General features: G+C 39.3%; 1 protein-coding gene across 1 annotated transcript in view; it reads right to left on the reverse strand.

Annotated features, from left to right (window-relative positions):
* Window positions 1–601: 601 nt before the first annotated feature.
* Ell2 (elongation factor for RNA polymerase II 2) overlaps window positions 602–18,856 on the reverse strand; it is a 64,967-nt gene continuing 46,712 nt past the window's right edge. Inside the window, exons 5-12 of the mRNA XM_028894004.2 lie at window positions 16,042–16,301; window positions 11,102–11,226; window positions 10,863–10,947; window positions 8,775–9,342; window positions 6,674–6,740; window positions 3,125–3,296; window positions 2,305–2,349; window positions 602–2,216 (exon numbers count right to left, since the gene is read on the reverse strand). Of these exons, the coding sequence (XP_028749837.1) occupies window positions 2,100–2,216; window positions 2,305–2,349; window positions 3,125–3,296; window positions 6,674–6,740; window positions 8,775–9,342; window positions 10,863–10,947; window positions 11,102–11,226; window positions 16,042–16,301 (1,439 nt within the window). The 3' untranslated portion in view covers window positions 602–2,099. The remainder of the gene's footprint in view (window positions 2,217–2,304; window positions 2,350–3,124; window positions 3,297–6,673; window positions 6,741–8,774; window positions 9,343–10,862; window positions 10,948–11,101; window positions 11,227–16,041; window positions 16,302–18,856) is intronic.

Below are 18,856 nucleotides of genomic sequence, written 5' to 3' on the forward strand. Positions count from 1 at the left end.
TCCCACTGAAGTCATTACCTATAGACGCTGTATGTCCCTCAGGAGACTGCTGTGGTAACATGAGGCCCTAATTTAGCCACAACTAAGCTTTTCTTTGTAAACTCAAAAGTTCGAGATAAACGTCCATTTAATAATGGTGTACCAATATTGAGGTCAAAGAGTACCAGAGATCTCAATGGAATTCTCTAGAAGGACCACGCTACACAGAGATGAAGTTTGTGTAGTGGCGTCTTCAGTTGCAGAGTGAACGTGATCTTGTCTTAGGAGTTAGAAGGCCTCTGCACTTCTAATACATGAGCCAATTTTTTAAAAATTTTACTTTATGTAAAGATAATTTTGCCTGAGTGTATGTCTGTACACCACTTGTGTGCTCCTGGACTGAAGTCAGACAGTTGTGAGCTGTCATGTGGGTGCTAGGAATTGAACCTGGGTCCGCTGGAAGAGCAGTTAGTGCTCTCAACCTCAACCTCTGAGCTTTCTTTCCAGTCCCAGTTAATGTTTCAGAAAAACTCCAGAGAAGAAAGTTAATCAACATATTCTGTCATATGACCTCAATACTAACATTTTTTAGTTTACAGTGATACACAACAAAGTTACTCACTTTTTTTTGGATGCTGGAGACAAACATCTTTATTAAAGATACTACCAAAATTTTGGCAAACATTTCAAAACAGATTTGTAAACATAATGCTTCCCTTTTCAACCGGCAGCACTTTGAAAAGACAACACAAGACAACACAACCTGAATCAACATTAGTTCAAAATCCTTATATTTTGACCACATAACTTATGTTCCCACATGATAAGACGAGATAGTTTAAATCAACGTTAACAGATAAACTCCATGAAATGAAAGTTTGTGCTGTTTGATGAATCACAGTATGTTATGGTTAAATATATCTACTCTTTTTATAGTCCTGGTATCCAGGATGAAAAAAATCTCTTAAATATACATCTGATGTAGGTAATAGCTTCTTTGCATATCTCTCTTCAAAAAATACTTTATAGCAGTATATAAATATGTTACCTACACATTTAATTTTATCATTTTGCCCCAAAACTATAGATCTGTTTCATTTTTATAACATATCAATTTTTTTGCCCAACATTAATAAAGCTGACAAACTGTTGAAATGGAAATGCTTTGTCTTCTACAATAGAAGTAGCAATTTGACAGAAACAAACAAACAAACAAACACCAACAACCTACTGTAACACTCATCAGCTGTTTAACCTGAGCGTCCGGCCTACTGAGGAGCAGCTTTTTACCTTCATGCAGCTCACATCCACATCAGTTCTGCAGACATACAAGCTGAACACACACGCATTCTGACGCTGGTAGGCCACAGTGTGCTTCCTGTGGCTGTTAGCACAGGGAAGCAGTGTAGCTAATGATTAACCACACGATGTACACACTAGCAAACACCTTAAGGCAGTCATTGCAATGGGGGGTTTTACTTGCAGGGCAGATTTAACACTCTAGAGCCAGTCAGCCCATATGTATGTATGTATGTATGTATGTATGTATGTATGTATGTATGTATGTGCATAGGAAACTACACACATATTCACACAACTTTCTATTTTTCAACCCTCCAAAACAATGTTTTGATTTTTTTGAATTTTGTGCATATGTCTAAATAGTCTACCATTTAAGGCAAAGAGTTTGCATTAAGAAAGGTCAGAAAATAGGCTTATGAAAAGCATTTCACCTTGCACATTACTGTTTTGTTTTGTTTTAAACACAAGCAACTCTTAAGTGTGGACATTGCATCCCCAATACCTAAAAAAATCATATCTAATGACAAACACAAGTTTTCAAGGAAAAGTCGATTTGAAGTATAGACACTGGATCCCCAATATCTAAAAAAATTGCTTCTATTAAAACAAGTTTGGGGGTAGGGGAGAGGCCCAGAAAAAGAAAGCAGCTTCAAAATTCAAGGAAGCAAAGTAGAATGAAGAGACAAAAAGTAACTCAAGTTTACTAATACTGAAACTTCCCATAAGCAAAGTTTCATCTTTTAGATCTAGAGCAACTCATCTGGAATTTTAAATAAATAAGTTTAAGTTTATTCACATCTTCTGGTCCAAACAGAGTTCTAGTGCCATGACTCTGCTTGCTGTTGGTCAAATTCACCTATTAGTCTTTTGATGTGAGCCAGCTTGTTATGAAGATACTCGCATCTGTATTTTTCTTCATGGTAATTGGGACTGGACTGCAGACAAAGAAAACAGTGAGGAATTAGGTCACAGAATCTACAGTGCTTCTCACTGCAGGCCAGATGGCACAGTGGTGATACCCACCTGCTTGATCTTCTGATATTCTTGTAAGACTTCTTCATGAACATTCTGCAAAATTAAAAATTAGAAATGAGAAGAGAAGGCCTTTGAGGGGGCAGTACAGTATCTAACTGGCATCTGGCAAGGTATGGGAAATATTGATGAGGAGATATAACATTTTTATGGAAGGCAATTTGGCAGAAGCTATCAAAATAGCAAATGCAAAATTGACTCAGCAATTCTACAAGTTCTGCAGGTCTATCTGCCTGAGCTATGATGCAGACAGACACAAGGCTAGCAGCTCTGCCCAGCGAAGGACAATACACACTATGGGAATGCCACTCCGGCTATACAAGGGCTATCAAGAGGACAGTAAAAACAAACAAACAAGCAAACAAACCAAAAGTGCTTTCTGGGCTGATGTAAAAATTCTCTATGAAGCATTGTACTAGTAGAAAGAAAAATCAAAGTACAAAATAATATGGGTAGTTTGATACTATCATTAAAAGCAAGACACAGTACTATATTTTAATTATTCAATAACTTAAGATTTCTTCTAAATTTAATGAGAGCAGGAAACACAATAATGATTTAAGTTAGTAGAATGTAACATTGGTGTCTCTTACAATTGCAGAAAACGTACTCTACTTAGTTGTGCTTTGCATGCTTCACAATACATTATATATTATAATGGAATACATCTCCCCCCACCCCCGCCCCCGCCCCCCGTGCTTACTTATTTAAGAACTATTTCAAGTACATTTGTTTCCTAAAGCAAGACAGCTTGCTCTAAGGCTAATGGGATGGTGAGAAATGAAAACCAGTCCAAGAACATTCCACCTACCTGGTACTCTTTTGAACCCGGAGAAAGGCGTTTTCGCTGTGCATCCAGTTTAATAAACCTCCTGGCTACAGTCTCCATCCTGGCATGCAAAGCTCTGTACTCGTCATACTCCGCATTGAAGTCATCCTTATAATTCTGGCGTTGCTCATAGGAGACAATAGCAATGTATTTTCTAATAAAAAAAGAGAGAGAAACAGGATAAATGGAAAGAACAGGCATGGAGGCACGAATCTGGAACGCCGCCTTCTTGCATGTGTGTCCAGTGACTGAATGCCACTCTGCTCTGGTTTGTTGCCAGGGCACTCAGAGAGCAGCCTTTAAGAGTGTCCATGGCGAAGGAATGTGGAAAAGATCTCAGCGGCAATGGAGTTCAAAGGGAACCAGAGAAGACGAAAAGTGTTCTTTCAGACAATTTACTACCACAGCGGAGGAGACCGAGCCATCTGTTAGCAGTCACGGAGGTGCAACAGGAGAATGCCACAGGGCCACTGAGCACTCAAGTCAAGGCTGGACCAGGATCCCCTGCTTTGCTCTCTCCATTCCTCTCTTGACATTTCTGACTAGACAAATTAAAGAAAACATTTTTGACAGAGAGTGGGGCCCTCTACCAAAGAAAGTTTCTCTAGTTTTATATATTCCCCCCTTTCAGATAAAGAAAGATTTATTTAATCTGGGTGCCTGCATGTATGTGTGTGTACCACATGTGTGCCTGATATCACATGGAATCTAGAACAGGGCACTGGATCCTCTTCAACTGGATTCATAGACAGCTATAAGCCACTGAATATGAATGCTGGAAATGGAACCTTAGTTCTTGAAGAGCAGTAAATGCTCTCTTAACCATGGACTCATCTCTCTAGACCTCCCTGTTGGGTTTTTGGAGAGATAGCCTCATATTGTCCAGGTTGGCCTCCATTTTACCATGTAGTTGAGGCTGGCCTTGAAATTCCCATCTTTGTACCTCTATTTTCTGAGTGCTAAGATTACAAGTGTGCACTGCCACAGCAGAGGATTCCTCCAGTACTTTCTAACACTAAGTTACACTTACACAACAGAAGGCCAGTCTTGTGCTGCTGAGTCAAATTCACTGTCTTACTAGGATGCCGCAAAGCTGCGACTAGTCCTTAGAATCCAGTAAGTAAAGGCCATCTTCACCATATGCTGGGTGATTCAGCAGGAAATCAGTTACAAGATCTTTTTAACAGTAAAACAAGCAGTATCATTAGTGCACATTCTGCCTTCTTTTTTGCCCTCTGTTTTCCTGTCAGGGAAGGCCCAATTTCCTTGATTATTCTGGGTAAAAACTGAGATGGGCAGCTGGCGAGCGCTGCAGGATGCATCCTGAGGTGCATACTCGGGCCTTCTGGTGGCACATCTTGGAACTGGGGCCTTTGCAGATGGTTTATATAATCCTACCAGTTTTATTTAAGTCACTCTATCACAGATGCCTTGCTGGGAAAGTGAGAAAAGTGACGCAGTGTGCAAACTGAGCGTCCTCATTAATATTTTTATTTCTGCTGAGTTAAGACAGTGTGGAGGTTGGGTCTTCTAAGTGTAACTGAGACAGTGGTAGTGTGCTGATTTAAGCTGCCCGGCTGGTCTCAGCTGCAAAAGGAATGCTGCCAGCCACACGGGGAGTGGTCCTCCCCAGACAAGCTGTCTTATAACACAACGGAGGAAGCCCTGAGGGCGAATGAGGATCCTGGGAATAAGCATGTACAAGTAAAGACTAAGCCAATCTTGAAACTCAGGTTTAAGTCATTGTGTAACACATTTATTTCACCTTTAGTATTTTATTTAAATCTAAACTTTAGTTAAAATCTGACCTTTAGTATTTTATTTAACAACTCTGTTAAGGAAAAATACCAACTAGGCCAACAATTGTGTTGCTGTTTGATACTGGCATTTTAGCAACCAATATTTTTAACAAATTCTTAGGATTTTGCAGTTGGTTTTTAATGAGGTGGCAGAGTAAAAACACAAATACAAGCAACAAAAGCACTCTTGGTATATAAAAGTAACATTGCAGTTACATATGAATTACTCAAAGACTGACCATGGATGGAGGTTCTATTGAGTCTCCTTTTGGTTTTCTTGAGATAAGTTAAGTTCTGTGTTCTGGAAATGTTCCTGTTATTTTAGAAAATAGCTGTAGTGGTTGGTATAAAACTTAAGCTTTTAGTTTGGGTAGAAGATAGTGCTTTTATTTAAGCATATTAAGCACACAACAAAAGCCTTAGAAATGTGACAAATATACAAGGCTTCACTCAGGCGGAGGACCAACACTTCTTAGTGATTATACTTTCCTGCTGAAAGCCTACATAAACACATCAGGACTAACCTAAAACACTTCTTAAATACAGTCAGCCAGTTAGGCTGGCAAACATGGCAAGAGCTTTGAATCCATGGCAGAAGTTTTAGGATACATTTTATATATATCACTACTAATAAAAGGATTTAAAATCTATCACAGGAGAATGCTGTGCTACTCCAGGACTCAACTTTCACAAGTCTAAGGAGAAGCAGGTAAGTGAGAGGGTGAAAGCCCTCAGCAGCGGGTCTGTGGGTCTGTGATGGCAGGCTGGCCGCTCGCCTAATGCAGAGTACTGAGGAAGGTTCCTCAGGCCCCGGTTAGCTGAGGGGTGATAATCAGCACCATGTTTTCTCATTCTCCAGCAACTGTAGCTCTCTACTGGTGGTAAGTAGAAGTGACAGCTTTGTCCATCTACAATGTTCTCTCCTCTGCAAGAAGCAAAGTTCAAAGTATCTCCTCACTTTGCCTACTGTGAGGTGGCACTAGCAGAAGAGAATGTGCAGACAGCTCCGATCACATCCTCAGGCTCTCTGTGGTACCCAGTTTGCAAATTTGTTCCATTTTGAAAGTTATCTGCTATCAGAGATTTTTGCTTTTCCATGCTCCCCTTTCCAGGCACTAGCAACTTAATTATTTTCTTCTTACACAAGTCTTTTATTGTATGAAAAAGCTAGAATTATATGTCTAAGTTATAATTTCTGTGATAAGCACTTACAAAAACATTCCCAGCTCAGCATTTAACAACTTGTTGTCACAAGAAAAACTTGTACCTGGTACTAGAGTGAAATGAGCTAACTTTACTAATCTTTCCCCTTAAAATTAATTTGAGAAAAAGACTTTTATTTACATAAAAATGAACCTATGCCTGCTCTGCATTGTTCAGCGCACAAGTTCAAGCACTCTACAGCACTCTGGGCCCCTCTAGGGGCTGCGCATTGATGGACTGACTGTCAGCTTTGAAGGTTATGATGCTCAGCCTGGCCCTGGAACAAAGACAAGCTTCCCTGTACTTACAAACCAACAGACACTGCCCTGAGCAGGGGAGGCACAACCTGCCCCTGAAGACAGCGGTGCCCTGGAGTCAGCAGGCTTAGTGGCAGTCTTTCATTGCAGAGGTGGCTTCAGGACTCATATTTCTGGAATTTTTTACTTTTTTGATTTGCAAATTATGGGAAAAGAATTTGCAAACTTTCTAAAATTAAACAGCTCTGTCCACTGGCAGATGGAAAACTTACATCAAATAATCTGGGAGTTCAATTGTTGAAGACGGCTCCATGGAGGCAGCGCAACCTTCTTTAACTCCTATGAAGGGGAAAAAATCAGAGTGTTCATCAACCAGAATGGTTATCAAATGCCTCTAACTTTCAAATAGATTAGAAACATCTGGAACACTTTTCCTCAAATTCTTTTCTTCCACCTCAATAGGCAAGAGCAACAAGGAACACAATGGAACACAACAATGGAGGCCTGTGAGCAGAGCCAGCAGAGCTGACGCCAGGCTTTGCACGCACCCCGGCTACTGCAGTCTCTGCACAGAAAAGGAATTCCATCCTAACCCAAGGTCAAGCTGCTATTCTTTCATCAACAGTTGTGGCATCTGCCTGGCAATTCAAAGACTGTGGTGGCAGATGCAGCCAGACAATGAGAGACACAAATTTTACAGCAACATCTACTCTTCATGAGATTCAAACAAGGCAGAAGAAATAATAAGTCAGGTAGCAGTCTGTTTGGGTCACTGGATTTTTAGGTAGTGGGACCAGATAGGACATTTTCCTATCAATTCACAACAAGGCATTAATGAATGTGGATTCATATTCCTCTTACCTTTGGCTCTCACAGTACTAGACAGAGTTTAGGGAAAACAATAAAAAATGTTTAGTTACTCACGGCAATGCTATTAAAAGTGGGTTAATTCTCAGTATTACATTGCTTAACATACAACTTCCAGGGGCTATGTTTAAATATTTTTATGAATGTAATTTTTTTAATTCAAAGCACACTCAATAACTCAAACTCTAATTTGCTGGCAAAACATATGTCCACTATAAAACAAATGCGAATATCTGACAATTTCTCAGTCTTTTGAAAGATAAAATACACTAGATAGATTACATAGCCTCAGTGGGCTTATTGTTCACTTATACAAATTTGACTCAGGCGGGCCACAAGAGCCTGAGTCTTCAAGGCAGAGCATCAAGTACAGCATCCTTCTTTGCCATAGATGGCCGACCAGTTCTAACGGATACAAAGGACGTGGGTCTGGACCTTCTTCCACTTGTGATGATCATACTTGGTTCTGAAAAGTTTTCCTACGTACACAAAAGAAGGATCTAAAGACAGTAGGCCTGTTTATCCAGATCTCTAACCCTGAGAACACACAACTTTCTGTGGTAGTCTCAGCACACTGGACCCAGTTCTCTTGGTACTAGAACGACTCAAATCACCCTATAAGGGTTTAAGTGTGGGAAGGAGAGGTACTCTGGAATCTGGCTTATTAACTCAAGTACAAAGAGTGGTGTAGGTGGGGGGAAACAACTTATACTTGGGCCATTATCTACTATTATGCTGATCTACACACTTCAAGAGATATGCTTTGCTATGCAATACACCCAATCCAGGTCAACTGTATCTTACTGTAAGTCCTCTGCAAATTTCACTAAGAGAAAATCATGACAGCTCTTTCCATTCAGCAGAGGTAGTCAGTTAAACCTCAAGATTTCAGGTCTTCAGTGTTATGAGCAGGAAATGGAGTAACAAGTGATGTTAGTTTACTAACAAAAATACTCTTAATCTCTATCAAGCTAATAATAGCCAGGAACCTTGTGAAGTAAATTACTTTCACTGCAAATGACGATGATGTGAGCTTGCCTGTTTTACAAAGAATTTGACATCTTTCTGTGCTAATATTGACTACAGCAGGGGTACCTCTGGCTTTTCAAAAAGGAGGAAATGGATAATTCTATTGCCTATTGTGTATCTGTTTAAATTAGTTCAAGAATGGCATGTACCTGTTACACTGAGGTTGTACAATATGACGGAGAAGGAAAAAAGTGGCAAAGGGGAGTCTTTGGAGAATGGTAAAGTCATTTTAAAATGCCGTTATAAATCTACATAAAGAAATCATGTCTAATACTTGGCTAAAGAGAGACTGAAAAGACAGCTACAAGGTGGAGGAAAACAATGTGCTACAAAAGCACAATATTAAGATTAATTCAATAGAAGGTCATTTGTTTAAAAATCACTGTTCTAAAGAGCACCACCTACAGCTCATGCTCCTCCAGTTCATGTAACACAGAAAGCATTTTTTGTTGTTTCTTTTAAACAAATGTAAAATACCTTCACTGGGATTTGGACTGGAGTTCCTCAACTTGGCAGTTTCTTCTCTCTGAAGGTCTTCCTCCTTTTCCTCCACTGTCTCAATGTCATGCTTTTTTATTTGGTCCTTTTCCTTGTGTTTTTTAGACTTCTTTTTGGACTTCTTGTGAGACACTGGGTGGTTTTCTTCCATAGGCTTTGGACACTTTAGCAGAACTGACCCAGGGGATAATGTTTCCAGACAAGTCCTAGAGGTATATTTGTCTTGCTGGTCCTCAAAGATGCTACCATTTTGACTAAAACTGTCAACAGGTAGGTCTTGAGTCCCCCGGCCTTCTGGAGTGCTAGGGGAATTGGAGTTGGAATTTACAGTCTGAGGAGGATTTGAGACAGGCAGGTGGGTTGAAGGCAGCGGTGAGGGCGTGGGGATGGCAGCAGCTGCAGGGGGCGGTAGGAGGCCTGCAGAAGATTTTTCACTGGTGGGGTTCAAATGGCCATTTAATGTTGGTGGGACTCTGTTTGTCAGGTGAGATATTCGAGCTTTTTTGTTCATCAAAGGATCAATGAAATCTGAATCCAAAGGTCGTTTCTGTGGGTGGGGGGAGAAAAGGGAGAGATTTGACAGCTGAGCAGCCTTATTCATCATACTCAAAAATGAACCTCTCCCAACACACACACACACACACACACACACACACACACACACACACACACACACACACACACATACCCTCTAAGAACCCCCAATCAAACAAAAAATCCAATTTTAGTTCTGTCAAAAGCAAAATGGGGAACAGTGCCAAATGGTGCCTTTAGGTCTTGGTGGCAGGCCACCCTAAATGCCAGAGACTAACTATTCTGATTTATGTGCATTAGACCACTCATACAGTACTAAATCGAAGTACCATCCTCGATGCTAGCTGCAGCTGGCCTAGTTCTAGCAAGTGAATGGAGAAAGCAGTTTGCACCAGACTCTGTGAGTGCTGTAAGGCTGGTAAAGGGCAATGTGCCCACATCACACTGTGAACTAGCTCTCTTTACATTAATTTCTCTAAGTACAGCTATGTATTGATATGCCATTTCACTTTTTCACAGTACATATATGTTCACAATGTTGTAAACTAAGTCTGTGAAGACTGGCTCATTAAAATGGTGTAGATAATACTTTAAAAATCTTGTTGTATTAGCTCAATCCAGTACTCACAATAACACTATATAAGTTACAAAGGAAAATGAACAATTGAAAAGTATAAAATTGCAAACCAGTTAAAATATTTTTGTATTGTGACTTACAAGAAAATAATAGTTAATCAACCCATTAATTAATTTCTGTTTTCATTTTAGCATCCTGTATGTGATTCGGTCAGAGTAGAAATAGCTACACAGTAGTTGGCATTAAAAGTAAGTCTCCACAGACAACTGACACCTGAAGATGGACCTACTTATCTGTCCTCTGGCTGCGTTCCTCTGAGTGGACACACAGCTGCCCTCTTGCTTGTGTTCCCTACACATCTGTCTGCTTTCCCCTAGTTCTTCAGGAGGATACAGAGAGAGGAGGTACCGTGTTAGTAATCAGGGGGTGGGTAGGGAGGGATCTGACAACATTGGCCCGGAACACTCAGGATAGGGGAACTCTCTGAAATGTCCCATTGAGATGATTCTAAACTAGAAAAGTCTGAGTAGGAATCTTCTGGTTATGGTCAAATTAAAAAAAAAAAAAAATTAAGAAAATACATTTAAAAAGTGCCACCATTTTTTAATTTGCCCCAAAAATATTTTCTCCAAGAATGTTCTTCCAGACACATTTCAGATAAAATCAAATATCTTCAATTTTTCATATAACTTGAGAATTGGATTAGTGACCAAACTGAAAAGCAGAAAATTTTACAATAAATTTTGAAAGTGACAAGCAAGGTATGCTTTAAGCCCTCAAGCAGTGCAGCACTGTGTTTACACTCTATTCTAGACTGAGGCTGAAACTGAAAGCCTGGCCATGAACGAGTTTGTGCTTTGGGCAGGTCATCTGTAGTTCCCCTCATTTACAAATTAGAGACTGTCTGAGTGCTGAGCTGCAGGGCAGGCCGAGGGTTTTGTAACTTCCTGACATACCTGCGGAGATGAGGCAGCATCTTTGCTGGAGCACATGGGAGACTCTGATCGGCTAGTGCCAGCATTCTGAGATGGATTTAGTTTTCTGTAAAGGAAACACATTTTCCAGGTAATAAAGAGGACTCTGAAATACACAGAACAGAAAACTATCCCTGCTTCTCTTTCCCACCTCAACACTAAAATAACACTGACCAGAATATAGTAATATCTATACAATTTTAAAGACAAAAGGAGCTTACCTAGAGAGCACTGACTCCAATGACCGTCTGTCTATCTCACTGTAACCCGGCCAGTCTCGCTGGAGCTCCTTAAACACATAATCCTTTAAGGTATAGGAGAGGTCCTTAGGATTCAGATTGGCCACCTAGAACACAGGATGCAAACAGAGCATTAGCTATTTTTTGCTGCCTATAGAAATCTTTTTTATGATCCTCCTGGGAATATATCCAAAGGATCCTACATCCTACCACAGAGACACTTGTGTATAATGTTCATTACTACGGTACTCATATAAGAAAGGAAATGAAGCCAGCCTAGCTGTCCGCCTTCTGTTGAAGAATGGATAATGAAAATGTGGTGTACACACACACACACACACACACACACACACACACACACACACACACACGAGTGAAATTTTATTCAGCTGTTAAGAAAAATGAAATTTGCAGGAAAATAGATGGAACTGGAAAACACTACATGAAGTGAAGAAATCTAGTCTCAGAGGACAAAAATCCTCATGTTCTTTCTTATCTGTCTACTTGAACATTTGATGTTTGTATGTACATAATGCTGTAAGCTAACACATGCATGGCACCCCTAGGAGGACAGCTTTGTGGCGTCGGTTTTCTTGTACAGCTTTGTGTGGGCTCCGAGGATCAACTCTAATAACCAGGCTTGCAGTGACACACTTTGACCCACTGAGTCATTTTCAATGCCGCTGAGTCATAATGAAAATCCTTGGTCACTTCTATTTAAGCAGAAAAATGAACAGGACCCTAATGGTGAGTTATAACTTCTCGGCCAGCAGCACAAAGTGTCTCTACAAATACTACCAATTTTGATAATCCTGCTCTTTACTTCTTTTGTGATAATCAAGTTTATTTCTTTTATCTGCCAACTTTCCTGAAGAACTATTTATTCAAGGTCCTTGAAATCCCCTCGAACCCATAAAGTAAATCACAAACTAAAGGCTCCTCAGGTATCTGTTAGAAGGCTTATTCCCAAGTGAAATCTTTTCCTACCCCTTAACTACAATTCCTAGAATGTCCAGGTCAATATTCTACTCACTACACAAATCTATGGGCTTAGGCCAAACTAAAAGTACTTAAAATTTTTTTATTGACAGTTTCATATTTTATATAATAAATTTTAGTCATTTTGATCCTGTATTCTCCTTTCTTATCCCTCTCAACAAGTCTCCCTCCTAAACACCAAAAATACTTCTTAAGGCTAGAAAATCCCATAAATCTGGGAATGGTCTTTTCAGTAATTTGACTTCCTGTTGTGCCTTTAAAAAATACTATCATATTTAATAGCTTGTCTCATATGAGTACTAATTTAGTATTAATGTTGTCATAAAGCAGCCTTTCAATCTTGTAAATAAATGAATACAAGATGCAAACCAGGCTTCCTTTGAAGTGGACTACATAACAATGGTGTTCTTTTTCTGTTATATCTGACAATGTACAAAACTAACACGACATCCCCACCACAACCACCTCTTGAGGTTTGTGTGTGGACAGTCTCCTGTTCACTACCCTTCCCTCAGGACCTTTCTTAAGTCTCCAATGCTCATGCCTTTATATAGGGATGTGTTCAGTAACTGCCTTCTGCCCTGTTTTTTCATTCTTCTCCTTCCTGAGTTCACTCAACTGTAAAATTCACACTGCCCAATCTATACACCAATCCCTAGATGAATGGCTCCAGCCCCAATGTCCTCTGAATACTTACGTGTGACATCTATTGGATATGTCTAATCAACATTTCCAATCCCACCACAACCCTTACACCTGTCCCTTTCCTGCACTCCTCTAATCAGTAGCTCAACATCCACTGAACTGCTCTGGTCAGAACCTATTCATAACTGCAGGTCCCTTTCTTTTCTTCATCTCTGTTAGAAGGTTTTCTCAAAAACGTATCTCTAGTCTATGAAACCAATTCCACCAGACCAAGTCGCCAACACATCATACCTTGACTTCTGCAGTAGACTTAAGTAGTTGTTCTCTTCCATTCTCAACCCCCAAAGCCCATTCTTGATACAAAGTGAGTGGTCTTATACAAAGTATAAATCAGATTCTAGTATATTGTTGCTTAAACTCCACTGCTACTTCTCATCTCACTCAACATAATCTCCTTATCTGGTCTGCAATGCCTTCTGAAATTTAGTCTTCATTCCTTCTACCAGGCTTCCAAAAATGATGACTCTTCTTGTCTTTTGCTTTTTATTTCAACTAAGAGATAACTATCCAAGAAAGAGGTTCCCTAAACTTCCCCTTTATGAGAAAATCTCTTGAGACTCCATGAGAACCACGAGACTCCACACCTACAATGCTATCTGGTATAGTCTAGGGACAGTTATCCCTTGTGTTTAAAGGGGATGACCCCATAGTCCTCCATGTAAAATTATGTAGATTTAATGTATCTTTCCATATACTATAAATAACCTCAAGGTTACTTACAACAACCAATAAAATATAAATATTATCTACAAGGTTCTTATATGTTGTTGTTTGAGGAATAATGACAAAGAATAAAGTCATACATAGACTTTATTAAAATAGATGCAATTAAAAAACTGTGGTCTTCAATTAGTTGAGTTCATAGGTGTACAGCCTGTTGATACAGAGAACCAGCTGTACTAAATGAAGAGAATGAATGAGCAATGAATGTGAGCTTGACTCAAACATCCTAAGATTAAGATTCACGTTTACTGAGTTGTTTTGATTTTTTAAAAAAGGTTTTCCAGGAAAAGTCATTCTAAGGAAAAGGAAGCTATACATTTTTATACTAACTTAATGGTATCGGTTTTAAATCACATCTAGTACATTACTAAGTATATTTTAATTAATAACACTCACAAGGTGCTCAAAGAAAACTACAATGTAAGTAACAAATCAGCAAAAACATCTAGTGGCACGGGCAAAACAGAACTGATCATTTTATCTAGTATGTTTGTTAACTAGCTGGTGACAAAATAACCAATTTTTTGATCATCTGCTTATTCTGTTACTCTACTCCTTTTAATGTCAGTTTTGGTCAGTTTCATGAAGCAGTTGTATTAGCTGTTAGGAATGTTCAGATAAGGAATGTACGGGTAACTGGCTTAAGTCAAAGTTCTTAGTATGTGTCTGTTTTCTTCCTTTTAAAGATGAAATGATATGTGCACGAAATGCCTAGCCATATTGTGTCTGGCACATAGTATAAGCTTCCAAAATGGTCGGTGTTACTGGCTTCTCTATCTGTTTTCACTAGGCTAGTGGTTCAGCTCATATCAAACACCCAAATTACTCAAGGACTTTCTACATATACAATTTGGTGCTCACATCCTTCTTTCAGATGCTTCACTGATTTGTGTAGAGTAGATTCTGGCATAAGCACTTCTCAAAAAGATCCTTGGGATATTCAAATATACAGCCAGGAAAACTATACTCAATGATTCTTCAAAACAACCCAATCACTAACTCTCATATCCAATTGTTAAGGGTCAAATTTATTCATTTTAAGATACAGCTATCTATACTCACAACACCACAGAACTACTGCCAGGTACAGTAGTAGCTTCTATGAGGCTACCCTCCATCACTTTCCCTATTTCTCTTCTATCTTAGAAGGTAATTCATAGACTTTCTGTAGATGCATTTACCATGTATTTTGTGATATGCAACCTGACTCTTTCCCCAACAGAATACTGAACCAACACACACTCTGTCTCACTTTCATATTAATTTCCCTTTTATCCTTTCTCTTTAGTTTTAATAAGGGCTATGTGCCATGATGATGATTTTATTCTCTTATAACATCATAGTACTATTTTTGAATGTAAGATATGAATGAAAATTTAAAACGATTATTTCTTTAGTATCAGATAAAATATGTAATTTTTAAAAATGGTGAAATTTAAGAACTTTGAAAATGTCATTACTTTTTTAGAAAAAATAATAGACAGAATTCTGTTTATGATGGATCTGAATGCTAATTTATATTTATTACCTGAACTAAGTATGAAAAATATAGGAAATCACCATCTGATATTTCTTTAATGAAAAACAAAAAGCCTACAAGCCTACTTCACATATAACTTGTGATTATAAAGTAACTGATCACAGTTGCTCTTGAAATACTCATATCCCTTAATAAAAACAAGTGACCAATCTTAGCATACACAATGGCCAAAAAATACTAAGTAATAAGAGCTTCAAAGGATGTGGAAGTAACACCACATTCTAAACGACTCACTAGGAAAAGTATTATGCCTCACCCAACCTGAAGACCAACACAGGACATTAGACACCTTTGCCTCTCTAAACAGTGAGACGTAGGTGACAGCTGAGGTGATCTACAATGAAAACAAATAAAAACTTCCCCAGTTCTTAAGGAAATTTTGGGCAAAATTGGTTTTAGCCAAAAGAGGACAATGCTCACATTTCAACCAGTTTTTCATGAAATGCTCTAAAGAAAAGATTACTTAAGCCGGGCATAGTGGTGCATACCAGTACCATCAGCATTTAGGAGGCTGAGGCAAGATAATCACTAAAACTGAGTTCAAAGCAAGCCTGAGAAACTTAGCAATCCTCCATCTTAAAAAACAAAAACAAAAAAACAGCCCAAGATGTCCTGTAATATTAAAGAGTTATATTTATACATGAATTTTTCCCTATCTCAAAAATAGTGACAGTATTAATGGGAGCAAGCAGAGGTTTTATTTGCTGTTTTTCAGACAGGATCCTACACAGTCCAGAACTCACTCTATAGCTCAGGATTATCCTAAACTTGTAAAGATTCTCCCGCCTCTGCCTCCCGAGTGCTGTCATAGGCATGTCCTGGTTTTGAGGTGCTAGGAATCAAGCACACCGGGCAAGCACTCTATCAATTAAGCTACACCCACAGCCCATCACGTGTTCTCAAGTGAGCCAGCCCCCCAGAAGGCACATAGACACCTCGTTCTAGTTGTCCTCACCTGTTGCAGAATTGCTCCCAAGGAGTTCTTGTCTTTTTGATTGACACCATCTTTCTGCAGGCGGGCAAGCAGCTCAGGTTTCTTGTAGGCTTTTAGTGCCAGTAAGTGAATAACCCTGTCCCTGTATGGCCTCTGAGAAACACTGCTGCCACCGTGTGTCTTTCGAATTGTATTTGCAGGGTTCATGGGGGTTGACCTTTTCCTCTCAGGCACTGCATCTGAGATGGCTTGAGGCGCTTTCCGAATTTGCACTCTTTTCCCTACAGTCCAGTGGAAAAGACATGGTTACAAATCTGGGCGTTATAATATAATGAGCCCTTTAGCTTCCACAACCCAATTTAGCTAACTTTTTATTTCTAGAAGATATAAAGGTCATTTTATTTCAATTTTTACTTTAAAGGAAGGTAAGAGAAAACATTCTCATGAAGTTGCCTATAATATGTAGTAGGAATTTTTAATAAGATTATTTCTTAAAATAAGTACGTATTATAGATGTACTTTAGCCATTTGGCTACATGTGGACAATAATTAGTGATACAAACAACAGAATAGGAAATTCTAGATTGTTGACTATTTGATGACAGGTAGAAATAAAGTAATTTCCTGTGTTACTTCACTTAAATGTGTGTAATACATCACTTATGAAAAAGTGAGAAGAAACAGGAACTCATATACTAAGGAGACATTGCCTCACAATAACATGGAGAAATACACCTCAGACTTCATAAGAAAACACACTTGACTAACCCAGACTGTGATAAATTCATAGACACAGACATCACAAGAAGTAGAGAACATCTACCAGGCAACCACTCGAGATGGTCTTTTTTGATAGGCAGTAACACATTTGGTAGGCAATAACACCAACCAAACACACACTCTCAGAAGACAAGACAAATAGATCTGTCTTTATAGACAACTATATAGAAACTATATAGGCGGACCAGACGGTGGTATGGAAAATGGTACAAGAAGACACACCATTCCATCAAGGCCAGTGTCATTTGTGTCACTAATACTTTCTGCTTGGACAGAAGGTGGACAGTTGCCAAATGTGTGTCACAAGTGACCTTAGAATTCTCTATATTCAAATCTATCCAGATAGAGCACCCCAATCAGTCTCTAGTAACTGTTCTTTAGCAAGGAACAGAAAGTAGTATACAATCTCTTTTCATTGTAGAATCTCTTAGCTCACTTACTACACATTATGTCCAACTCCGTTCCCTCTGTTAAGGAGAGGGGAGAACTGGAAACGATGCATCAAACGGGGGACTGCACTAGGAGGAAGACTAACAAGTAGGAATGACAGACAAGAAAAGCAATTCTCACGAGCTGGGCCTAGAGATAAACTGGCTTCGGGGATTCTGCTTATTAGTGTTTCTGTTCATCTGGGCCCAGACAAAACTTAGATGCCATCCTCCTTCATTTCTGGGAAACTTCAGTCAGTCTGGACACTTCTTTGCAATTTGGACATAAGTGATGGCAAGTTATCAGATTAAATTACTGCACAGTGAAGGAACACAACACTAATGGGACACTGCCTCATGATAAAAAAAAAATCAAAAAAACTAGTTATATAAAAGTTTTAAGAGATAGACTTAAAGCTGTTTTCTATATATTTCATAATTTAGAAAAAGTTGGGTCGGATGGAAAAGGACTAATATTTGTCATGTACCAATTATGGTGTAGTGAAGGGAAGGCTATATATGCTAAGGGCCTCATGCCAGTGATTTCTTCAAGGTGAGCCTTATTTCCATTTCACAGTTGAGAAATCTGGGTTTTTCAGTGGGAGATGCTCAAAATAGTAAAGTGCTTACTTAGCATGGTGGGAAGGTCTGTGGTTACGCCCAAATCTCCTCACTTGTACCTCTTCGTGGGAAAGGATTTATGAACAAATGCCTAATGCTTTCCTGTTGTTTCATGTTGGGCTGTAAGCTCTGTGAGGGCAAGGCCATGGCTGCTTTCCACCAGCAGAATGAGTCAGTACTAAGGACTGCAAACGACAGCAAGCCAGCAGAGAGGCAGGAGTCAACACAGTCTGTACTTTCCCACATTGCCAGACTGCCAGTCCAAAGACACACAGAAATCTACAATGCAAACCCCTCTAGTTTATCATTTCTCAGCTGTGACAGTATTAATGTCACATTCTTTGACTATTCAATAGAAATTTCTGGGGAAAAAATAGGGTCAGTGTCATGAAAATTTAGGAACTACCCTAAATTCCACACTTCCATCAATTCCTGTAGAAAAGAACCTGCTTAACTCAACCAAGCTGTCACTCAGAAGTCACTTAGCCTGTTACTCTGTTTCTATCTGATCTATCTCAGACCCTTGCTCTCAAAATGGCTCCCAGGGACTGCTTGGTTTGCTCTCACCCTCCCAGAAGGAAGCTCAAGGAAGACCAAGGAGGCTACCTTTGCCCGGAAGAAGGAAACGAGTATGATGTTGGAGAGGAAAATGGCTTCTGATGAGGGCAAGGTCTTAACTGAGGCCTGGTGCTGGGCCCTCTGATAACTGCTCTCAATATACCAACATCACCATTCCTTCCAAATGATTGAAAGAACAACCCAACAACACTGGCACTGAATTACATTTAAACATCACTTGCTTCAGTCTCTCCAAGCCTTTTGTGCCTATTCAATCAGGAAGGAGACCCAAGACTAAGGAAAGAGAGGCGACAGATGAAGAAAACCGAGTCATGTAAACAGTAACAGAATTGTGATGCTAAAGAAAAAGAAAGTAAAGAGGAAAGACGTTAGGTTCAAAGGAGGCAGGTGTATTTTATTTTTAATATTTGCCTCAGAAAGGCCCTTTT

Source organism: Peromyscus leucopus, chromosome 15 (assembly GCF_004664715.2).
Source record: "Peromyscus leucopus breed LL Stock chromosome 15, UCI_PerLeu_2.1, whole genome shotgun sequence".
In the NCBI taxonomy this organism is placed as follows: domain Eukaryota; kingdom Metazoa; phylum Chordata; class Mammalia; order Rodentia; family Cricetidae; genus Peromyscus; species Peromyscus leucopus.